We start from the raw sequence: 11,219 nt of genomic DNA, 5'->3' as shown, positions 1-11,219 counted from the left end.
GCCATGGAGGTGAAGCTTAGGAATTCCCAAAAGGATTTGACGGATTCACGGTCCCGGAAGGAGTCTCTAAAAACCAAGCTGTCTGACTGTGAAAAGAAACTTGAGAAGGATGCTAAGGAGATTAATAGGTTGGTGGATCGGGACATGGCTTTAATGAAGGACCTGAATGCCTCCCGTGGTGAGACTGCAGCCGTGAAGAAAAGGGTTGAGGAGCTGGAAGAGAAGTTGAAGTTGTCTGAGAGTTCGGCAGAGGCGGCTGCTCAGGAGGTAGCGGCCCTAAAGAAGAGAAACAAAGATCTTGTCAGGGGAGCTCGTGATGCTGTTAAGCTGACCGAGGAAGGGATAAAGCTACAGGTGGCGGTGCTGGCTCCCGACCTTGATCTCTCTCAGGTTGGCGCGATGAAGACTGTGGAAGGTGGGAAGATTGTTGACATCCTTTGATTTGTTAGGATCTAACTTTGTTTATTTTGTAATGTTCATCATTTTGGGCCCGTTGGTGGGCGCCTTTTAGTTGTATTTGAACACTTCTAGTGCTTTTTGTTGGACTTTATTCGGGCCATCGTGGTCATTGCTTTTTATTCCGTATATTCGGGCTGTCGTGGCTTTTTTGCTTTTGTTCGTTTATTATCGTTTTTGCTTTTCTTTGGGTCGTTTTTTGGTCCCTTATGGTTCCCGAGGTGATCAGTCCCGGGTCACCGTTAGGTCGACCGTTTCACGCTGCATTTTATTTGAGGCTTGGATAGCATGAACTTGAAAAAGATAAACTTATCATACTGTTAGACAAAGGGATTTGTAATGCATAAACAAATTTAAACAAAGGTAGGTATTCACATAAAGCATAAAAGAAATCGTAAAAGCGGAACATGGGAACGGGGGTTGGGGTCACGTTGGCCGCCCCTTCTTACGAGTAAAACCTTCTGAGGTTCGCCATGTTCCATGTTCTCGGTACTTCATTTCCATTCAACCTTTCTAGCTTGTAGCTCCCTTTGCCGAGGACTTCTTTTACTCTGTAAGGTCCTTCCCAGTTTGTGGCTAGCTTGCCTTCTTCTGGTGTCGGTGGGCCTATGTCGTTTCGTCGTAGGACCAGGTCGCCTTCTCCCAGGTTTCTTTTCAGTACTTTGCCATTGTATCTGAGGGCTACTCTCTGCTTGATAGCTGCTTCCGCCAGGTGCGCCATTTGCCTCGTCTCGTCGGCTAGGTCTTTTTCGACGACCTCGCTACTCCCACCGAGGAGCAGCCTTGGACTCGGTTCCCCGATCTCGACTGGGATGACGGCGTCGACCCTGTACGTAAGTCGGAAAGGGGTTTCTTCGGTGGATGACTGGGGGGTGGTCCTGTACGACTATAGTACTGGGGCTAGTTCTTCTGCCCATGAGCCCTTTTTCCCATTGAGTCGTTTTTTCAACCCCTTTAGGATAACTTTGTTGGCCGCTTCAACTTGGCCGTTGGTTTGAGGGTGTTCGACTGAGGAGAACTTTTGCTTGATCCCTAGTCCTTCCAAGAATCCTTTGAACTTCTTGTCGGTGAACTGGGTCCCGTTGTCCGATATGACGGCTTCCGGTATCCCGAATCTTGTGACCACTTGTTTCCACATGAACTTTTGGCAGTTCGCTGCGGATATGCTGGCTAGTGGTTCTGCTTCTACCCACTTGGTGAAATAATCTATTGCTACTATTAAGTACTTCACCTGCCCGGGTCCTGGGGGAAATGGGCCTAGGAGGTCGACTCCCCACTGGGCGAAAGGTCGGGGGGCCAACATTAGATTGAGTTCCTCAGGAGGCGCTTTGTGGAAGTTGGCATTCTCCTAGAATTTTTACACTTCTTTACGAATTCCTGAGCATCTGACATCATGGTGGGCCAGTAGTATCCTGCCATGATGATTTTCCTTGCTAGAGATCTTCCCCCGATATGGTGACCACAACACCCCTCGTGTACCTCCTTCAGGACGTAGTCTGTCTGGTCAGGACGCAGGCATTTTAATAGTGGTTAGTGGAGCCCTCGCTTGTACAGCTGTCCCTATATGATCGTGTACTTGGGGGCCTCCCTTTTGATAAATTCTGCCTCCTTTTGGTTGGGAGGTGTTTCTGCGTGCTCTAGATATCGGGAGATCGGGTCTAACCACGAGGGCGGGTTTGGAGCTTGGGTTGCGCACATGACGATCGCAGGTTCTGTTGCCAGCCCTTGTATTAGAGATCTGTTTCCCGTGCCGGGTTTAGTGCTTGCGAGCTTGGAGAGGAGGTCGGCTCGGGCGTTCCTTTCTCTAGGAACATGCTGGATTGTTACTTCCTTGAAGCCTTTGCATAGTTCTTTTACTTTTTCCAAGTATTTCTGTAGCAGCGCGTCCCTAGCCTGATAGCTGCCGTTTACTTGGGAAGTGACGACTTGGGAGTCGCTGTTGACTTCCAATCTTGATGCTCCGACTTCTTTGGCTAGCATCAGTCCCCCTATCAAGGCTTCATACTCGGCTTGGTTGTTGGAGACTGGAAATTCAAACTTGATGGATTGCTCGAAGGCTATGCCAGCCGAGTTCTCGAGGATGATTCTAGCTCCTCCGAACGTTTGATTGGATGTTCCGTCAACATGGAGCTTCCACCGTGTGTTCGATACGTCGGGTGCTTCCCCTGTGACCTCTACGAGGAAGTCGGCCATGGCTTGGGCTTTGATTGCTTGCCTTGGTTCATACTGTAAATCGTATTGGGATAGCTCTACTGCCCATGCCATCATCCTTCCCGCCAGGTCGGGTTTCTGGAGGACTTGTCGGATGGCTTGGTCGGTCCTTAGGATGATTGTGTGTCCTTGGAAATATTGTTTCAGTCTTTTTGATGAGATTAGTAGGGCATAGGCTAGCTTCTCCAGCTTTGTGTATCTCGTCTCTGCCCCTTGAAGTGTTTTGCTGATGAAGTATACTGGCCGTTGGGTCTTATCTTCCTCTCTGACTAGTACTGCGGCCATTGCTTGCGTGGTCACGGCCAAGTAGAGGTATAGGGGCTCATCTTTCCCGGGTTTGCTGAGTACGGGAGGTTCCGAGAGTATCCTTTTAAAGTGCTCGAATGCCTCTTCGCACTCCTGGGTCCATTCAAAGGTGATTCCTCTCTTCATTAGGTTAAAGAACGGGGCGGCTCTTTCCGCAGATGCTCCGAGGAACTGAGATAGGGCTGTGAGCCTCCTGGTCAGCCGTTGTATGTCTTTGATGCACCCAGGACTTGTCATTTTGAGAACGGCTTTGCACTTATCCGGGTTGGCTTCCACACCTCTCTGGGTTATCATGTATCCTAGGAATTTTCCTGCTTCCATGGCGAATGCGCATTTGAGCGGATTGAGTCGTATTTTGTATTTTCTTAGTGCCTCAAAGACGGCCTGGAGGTCTTTTATCAGTTGGCCTGGTTCTACCGTTTTTACGAGTATATCATCGACATATACCTCCACCGTCTTGCCGATGAGGTCGTGGAAGACTCTGCTCATCAATCTCTAGTAGGTGGCCCCTGCGTTCTTTAGTCCAAAGGGCATTACTTTGTAGCAGTAGGTGCCCCCTGGGGTTATAAACGCAGTTTTGTCCTCGTCAGGTCGGTGCATTGGGATTTGGATGTATCTGGAATAGGCGTCCATGAAGTTGAGAAATCGATATCCCGCTGCCGAGTCTACCAAAGTGTTGATGTTGGGGAGGGAAAAAGAGTCCTTGGGACATGCTTTGTTCAGGTCGGAGTAGTCTACGCACATCCTTCATTTCCCACTGGCTTTCCTGACCAAGACAACGTTGGACAGCCATGTCGAGTACTCGAGTTCCTTGATGAACCCTGCTTCTAGCAGCCCTGTTGTTTGCTTAGCGACTTCCTCAGCTCTTTCCTGCGACATCTTCCTTCTTCGCTGGGCTACCGGTTTGGCTCCGGGTTTTATGGCCAGTCGGTGGGACATGACTTCGGGGTCCAACCTCGGCATGTCGGATGGGGTCCACACGAAGAGGTCGCTGTTTGCCCTTACGACTTCCATGAGGGGGCCTTTTAGTTCATGGGGAAGATTCCTGTTAATGAAGGTGAATTGCTCTACCGACTTCCCTATCTGAAATTTTTCCATGTCTCCCTCTGGTTCAGGTCTTGGTTTGTCCTCTATTCGGGCATCCAGGTCTGCTAGGAACACGCCAGCTGCTTTTTTGGACTCTCTCCTTAAGGAAAGACTGGCGTTGTCGTAAGCGACTGCCATTTCTAGGTCTCCCCTTATGGAACCAACCGTTCCCTTGTCCGTTATGAACTTCATTGTTAGGAACTTGGTGCATATTACGGCTGAGAACTCGTTGATGGTCTTCCTCCCTAGGATGATGTTATAGGCAGTGGAGTCTCTTAGGACTACGAAATCTGCCATAACCGATCTCCTGGCATTGCCAGTTCTTAGGCTGATTGGGAGGGAGATCGTCCCGTCGGGTTTGATAAAATTGTCGCCGAGTCCCATGACTCCATGTTGGTGCTTTTGGAGGTTGGATTCCTTGAGTCCCATGGCGTCGAAGACGTTTCTGAATAGGATATTTGAGTCGGCTCCCGTGTCGACGAGGATGCGCTTGACCAGTCCCGTTCCAATCATTGCTGTGACTACCATGGGGGGGGGGGGGTTCTCGGGAAGGTCATTGAACCATTTGTCTTCTGGGCCAAATGATATAGTGGGGGGCTTCCTGCTGGCAGTGGGGCTCTTTGTTGAGATGGAGAGCACCCGGGAATCTTTCCTTGTTGCTGATTTGGACTTAGGGGGACTATCTCGTCCAATTACGATGTTAACCACAAAGGCTGGGTTGTTGGCGTCCCCTGGAGGTTCTTGCCTAGGCTTGACGGCCCGATTTCGGTCTTCCTCGGAGTGTTCTCTTTCCCGTCTCCTCGGCTCCCTAATGAGCTGGGAGAACTCGTTTAGTTTCCCTCCCTGATGGCTTGTTCCAAGGCATCTTTGAGGTCAAAGCAGTCATGGGTCTTGTGACCAAACCCTTTGTGGTAATCGCAGTAAAGGCTTTTGTTGCCTCCCGTTCTCTCCTTCAGGAGTCTTGGTCTGGATAGGATTCCTTTGTCTGCAATCTGCTGGTAGACCTCTACTATAGGCGCCGTGAGTAGCGTGTAGTTCGTGAACCTCTCTACTCGTGGTTGCTTGGGTAGTTTGTTTGGGGTGCTGTCTCTAGGAGTTTCCTTGTACCTTTCAGTCTGGTGCGCATGCCGAGGTGGCGGGTTGGGTGGCTGCCGTTTATTGGCCGCCACAACCTGGCTGACCTCTTTGTCATTGATGTACTCCTTGGCTATGCTCTGGATTTTTTGCATGGTCCATACGGGCCTGGTTGTTAGGTGTTTCCTAAAGTCCTCATTCAATAGGCCGTTCGTTAGGCATAGGCTAGCGACCGAGTCCGTGAGGCTGTCGATTTCCAGGCACTCGTCGTTAAACCGGTCCAGGAACTTCCTGGTTGGTTCACCGGGTTTCTGGGTGACCCCTAACAGGTTGATCGGGTGTTTCGCCTTTGCTATGCGCGTCGTGAACCGTGCTAGAAACTTCTGGGAGATGTCTGCGAAAGTCGTGATAGATCCTTGTGGGAGAGTGTTGAACCACCGGATTGCCGGGCCGACCAGTGTTACAGGAAATGCCCGACATCTGACTTCATCGCCTACTCCTTCCAGATTCATTCTTGCTTCGAAAGCCGTGACATGTTCCTGGGGATCCTTGGTCCCATCATACCTCATGTCCGTTGGCTTATCGAAGTTCCTCGGGAGCCGGACCTTGAGGATTGAGGGATGAAAAGGGGTTGCCCCTATGATGATGGGGTTTTCTCTCTTACGGTCCTCCTCTTTCTGGGACCCCCAACGGCCTTCCGACTTGCTTCGGGTGGGTCTGGAGGTCGCTTGTGTGTGTGTCTCTTCGTGCCTTGTTAGGCTTCTTGCTTGGCTGTTGTGTACATGTGAGGGGGAGTGGGTGCGGGCGTGGGACTGGCTAGCGCCGCTGTGTGGGTGGCCAGCGTTTCCCTGGGATTGGTCCCTTGCCGCCAGCTCCCGCTCCAAGTTCTGAACCCTGTGCCTGAGTTCTTGCATGATCCTGGCGCTGTCGGCTCCTGTCCCACCGAAAAGACGGCGCCTCTCGGGGGTCTGGGTATACATTTGGTTGGGCTGAACGGACGGCCTCGGGTGCTCGGCGTTCCGGGCCGTCGAGCTCGCTCTACTCAAGCGGGCTCTGCCACCTTCGCGGAGCTCCTCTGAGGTGATGTACCGCTCCATGTCTGCGTCGGGATCCCCACAGATGGCGCTAATGTTCGTTACCTGGGGTTCTCGGGTAATCGGGTTGTCGATGAATGGTGATGGAGAGAGAGAGATCCTGGGCGAGTGCGGAGCAGATACCGGCAACGTTGGGGAGCGAACGGAGTGAGGGGGTGGCCACCTGCAAAGACACTCCGACGATCAAGTCAGAGTCCGTACTGAGGGTGGCAGAGTTAGGTAAGGATGTGACGTACCTTGGGGGGAGAGCTGTCCTCTCCCCTTATATAGCGTGTTGGGTGGGCCTAGTGGTGGCTTGGCCCATTGGTGGAGAGTTTGAGCTGTCACTTTCCACGCATGCGGGTCGTCCGTACTAGGGGGTCGGTACCTCGGGCACCGACCCTGGGGGTTCCGACCCGGCTAGTGGTGCGGTTGAGGTGGTTGGTCTTTGGGTCAGTTATGGCTAACCGACCCGAAGGGATCCGTTAGGGCTCCTTTGGGCTTGGGTGGAGCGGTGCCCCGACCCGGCGGCTTCTTGGGCTGGACCGTCAGTCCGTAACAATATATATATATATATATATATATATATATATATATATATATATATATATATATATATATATATATATATATATATATATACGTATATATACGTATATACAGGCAGTGGCGGAACTTGAAATAAAATTTTGGGGGGGTCAGATAAAAAATAATTGTCAAAATTTTTTGATATGGACCCATTTAAGATAAGCTCGTCTAATCTCATCTTTCTGGTTTATGATATTGCCAAATTTAAAGCCGTTTTTTAAGATCTCGTTCCAAAAAGTTAAGGTTAAAGTCATCAGATGTAACTTTTTGAACTTTTGAAGGTTATATCTCACTTTTTTCGTGATTCATTAAAGTAGAAGAACTATCTACAGGTGTTGATATTGTAAAAGTTATATATTCTCCTTTTTAAATATTAGCCTTTCTCTTAAAAACTGTATCATTCTTTGATTTTTCATTATTATTTTATATAAAAATTTGAATATATATCCTGTAAAATATGTAAAGAAGAAGTTAGAAGAACAAATATTAAAATTTATAATATTTATTGAATTTTTTTTATCAATTTATACAAATACAATAATATTAATACTTATTGAATATTCTATTATTTTTTATCGTATAAAAATTTAAATTAAATAAATAGTAAAATATAAAATAATATTAAATTAAATAAATAAAAAAGATGTAATTTTTTATATTTGAACTTAAAGATAAAGAGAGTGTTGTTTATTGAACTTATTAGATACTTTAACTCATAGTAAAGTATTTAAGTCAATTAAACTATTTTTTATCTTTTAAAAAAATACTACTAAATTTTTTATAAAATGTTTAGGGGGGCCATGGCCCCCCTTTGTCTGAACTAAGCTCCGCCACTGTATACAGGGGGGTAGTAATAGATATATATGTTGTATATATATATATATATATGTTATACAATAGGGAGGGGGGATCACGGGTATGGTGGGGGAAAGAGAAAGGGGATCATGTGACTATAGTACCACGCTGAACTTGAATAAAATGAAGTTCGGCGCCACAGGCTCTCTGTGTGGTATTCCTTTTCTACGTTGAACTTGGTGCTGACCAAGTTTGGCGCAGCCCCTCACCTTATATATATATATATATATATATATATATATATATATATATATATATATATATATATATATATATATATATATATATATATGTTTTTTCTTTTTTTTTTAGAATTATTCACGCTGAACTTGGGAGGAGCCCAATTCAGCGTGGACCTTCCTGAAGCAACTCCCAATTGATACTCATATCCCACGCTGAACTTGAGATATTCCAAGTCCAGCGTGGATCTTGGCTCCTTGCACGCTAAGTACGTCGTTCTCCACGCTGAACTTGGCGTGGGTCTTCAACCAAAAACACGCCAGTTACGTCGTTCTCCACGCTGAACTTGGAATTTCCCAAATTCAGCATGGATCTTGTCTCTCAAACACGCTGTTTACGTCGTATGCCACGCTGAACTTGGAATTCTCCAAGTTCAGCGTGGACTTGGCAGAAGCACTCACCCAAGTTGCACGCACACTCCACGTTGAACTTGGAAAATTCCAAATTCAGCGTGGAGTTGGCAGAATTGACCTTTTCCAAAATGTTCAAAAATTCTTCTAAGTGTCCGGTTCCTATTCAAAAAAATTTCTACATGATCAAAACACACGTAAAATAAAGGAAAATAGTAAAAACTCAATAAAATTTGAAACAAATAATATAATCAATGCAATGAAAAAATAAAATAAAATAAAATAAAATAACAAAGGATACGAAATTATCGGGTTGCCTCCCGACAAGCTTTTCTTTACCGTCACTAGCTTGATGGTCAGCTCCTCTAAGGAGGAGGATCATAGGGGCTCAGCTCTTCACCCCTTACTGTGAACTTCTTTCCTGTGTCTCCATAAATTAGCTCAATATGCTCCAGAGAAAGGGTTCTGTTTACTGTATAAATCCACATTGGATTGCTAGTCAACACCATTTTCATTCCTGGGGAGAAACCTTCAGTGGGGAACTTTTTGTTTCTCTATCCCCTGGGTACTTTCTTCTTTTTGGGGGCCTCCTCCTTGGTGGATGATGCATTCTCGATACCAAACTTAGGTTTGATGTCAGGAGGAATTTTATTGATTGTCACTAAAGGGGGTTTGAGCTGCAATTTCTGCTGTGCATCATTAGGGGGTTCTTGAAGGTTTGGATCAATAAGCTCAGTCTGCATGCACCTCTCTTCTTCACCTGCTGAATGTATATATTTGAAGACGTTAAAGACTAGTTGCTCATCATGCACTCTAAGCACTAATTCACCCACTTCTACATCAATTAGAGCTCTCTCAGTGGCTAGGAAGGGTCTTCCTAGAATTATAGAGGCATTCTCATCCTCCCCTGTGTCAAGAATCACAAAATCTGCTGGGAGGAAGAACTTACCCACTTTGACTAAGATATTCTCCACTAATCCGTATGTAGGCTTTATAGATTTGTCTGCCATCTATAATGCTATCCTTGTGGGTTGTGCCTCTTGGATTTGCAACTTCTTCATCACAGACAGGGGCATTAAATTGATGCTTGCTCCCAGATTACATAATGCTTTCTCAAAGGTTGTGCTCCCAATGGTGCATGGAATTTGAAAGCTCCCTGGATCCGACATCTTCCTTGGCAAGTTATTCTGAATGATGGCACTACATTCCTGAGTTAGGACCACTGTCTCATCTCCCTTTAAAGGCTTCTTCTTTGACAACAACTCCTTCATGAATTTGACATAGAGAGGCATTTGCTCCAAAACCTCAGCAAAAGGAATATTAATTTGCAACTTTCTGAAGACTTCCAAGAACTTTAAAAACTGCTTGTCCTTGGTCTCCTTTTGAACTCTCTAAGGATATGGCATTTTAGGCTTGTACTCAGGAGCCTTTGACAATGTAGGATAAGTGTCAAGAGATTCTGGGAATGGGTTGTCCGCACGCTTTGGAGGGACGTGCTCTACTTCTTCCTTCTTCTCCTCTGGAACTTCTTTTTCAACTGGCTCCTCATTAACTTGTGCTTCCGTACTTCACACTTGTCCACTTATCAAGGTGATAGCCTTGCATTCCTCTCTTGGATTTGGAATTGTGTTACCAGAAAGGCTATTAGTGGTCCTCTGATCAATTTCATTAATTTTTGTGGCTAATTGAACCATCTGAATCTCCAAGTTCTTGATGGATGCTCTGGTTTTCTGTCTAAAAGTTGCCAATATTGCTTCCAAATTATTGTTCTGCTGGGGCTGAAAAGTTTCTTGTTGAGATGACTGAAACTGGTGGTTATTAAAATTATTCTGTTGAAAACCACCCTGAGAATTATTATTAAAATTCTGTGGCCTCTGAGATTGCTCTCTCCACCCAAAATTTGGGTGATTTCTCCACCCCTGATTGTAGGTCTTAGAATAGGGATCATTATTGGAATTTCTAGGAGCACTCCCCATGTAATTGACCTGTTCAGAAGAAAATTAAGCATAATCAAAATTTTCATTTTGTATAAAATTACCTGTCATGTCATAAGAGACTACTCGGGGTGCATTTTGAGTGTTGACAGTTGAAACTTGCATTCCACTCAACCGTTGAGTAATCAGATTTAACTGCTGAGACAAAAGCTTGTTCTGAGCAAGAATGGCATCAACAGCTTCCACTTCCAAAACACCTCTCTTCTAAGAGGTCTCAGAGTGCAAAGGATTCCTGTTGGAGGAATATAAGTATTGGTTGTTAGCAACCAACTCAATAAGCTCAATAGTCTCCTCTGGTGTCTTCTTCATGTGCAAAGAACCACCTGTAGAATTATCCAAACACATCTTGGACATTTCACATAAGCCCTCATAAAAGATATCCAGCTGAGTCCATCTAGAGAACATGTTCGGAGGGCATTGCCTAGTCAGTAGCTTGAATCTCTCCCAAGTTTCATAAAGGGTCTCACCATCTTTCTGTTTAAAAGTCTGAACCTCCACTCTTAACTTAGTCAGCTTTTGAGGTGGGAAAAATTTAGTCAGAAATCCAGTGACAACCTTATCCCAAGTATCCAGACTCTCCTTCGGTTGAGAATCTAACCACAGTTTTTCTCTATCCCTCACAGCAAATAGGAATAGCATGAGTTTGTACACCTCAGGGTTCACTCCATTGGTCTTCACAGTGTCACAAATATGCAAAAAATCATAAATAAACTGATTTGGGTCTTCCTGAGGAAGTCCATGATACTGACAATTTTGTTGTACAAGAGTAACTAGCTGTGGCTTCAGTTCAAAGTTGTTTGCAGTTATAGGCGACACCACAATACTTTTTCCATAAAGATCTGCAGTAGGAGCGGTGTAAGAGCCAAGCACTCTTCTGGGTTGCTCATTCCCAACTGGATTTGCCATCTTGGCATTAACAGCATTATTATGATCCATAGTGGACTCTGCAGCCTTGTACAGTCTTGCTTGTTGTAAACGCCGCCTAA

General features: G+C 45.8%; 1 protein-coding gene and 1 non-coding gene across 2 annotated transcripts; one reads left to right on the top strand and one right to left on the bottom strand.

The window, feature by feature from the left end:
- Positions 1 to 901: 901 nt before the first annotated feature.
- On the bottom strand, positions 902 to 1,759 carry LOC140181420 (uncharacterized). The gene is made up of 2 exons (XM_072224980.1): positions 1,515 to 1,759; positions 902 to 1,283 (listed from the first exon to the last, which is right to left on the bottom strand). The coding sequence occupies exons 1-2, from the start codon at positions 1,757 to 1,759 to the stop codon at positions 902 to 904; spliced, it is 627 nt and encodes a 208-aa protein (XP_072081081.1).
- Positions 1,760 to 10,631: 8,872 nt separating this feature from the next.
- LOC112774763 (small nucleolar RNA R71) lies at positions 10,632 to 10,740 on the top strand. Its single transcript, XR_003189225.1, has one exon. It is a non-coding gene; the product is annotated as a small nucleolar RNA R71 (small nucleolar RNA).
- Positions 10,741 to 11,219: the final 479 nt, after the last annotated feature.

This window comes from Arachis hypogaea, chromosome 18, assembly GCF_003086295.3.
Source record: "Arachis hypogaea cultivar Tifrunner chromosome 18, arahy.Tifrunner.gnm2.J5K5, whole genome shotgun sequence".
Lineage (NCBI taxonomy): Eukaryota > Viridiplantae > Streptophyta > Magnoliopsida > Fabales > Fabaceae > Arachis > Arachis hypogaea.
This window is presented reverse-complemented; position numbering and strand designations above follow the sequence as displayed.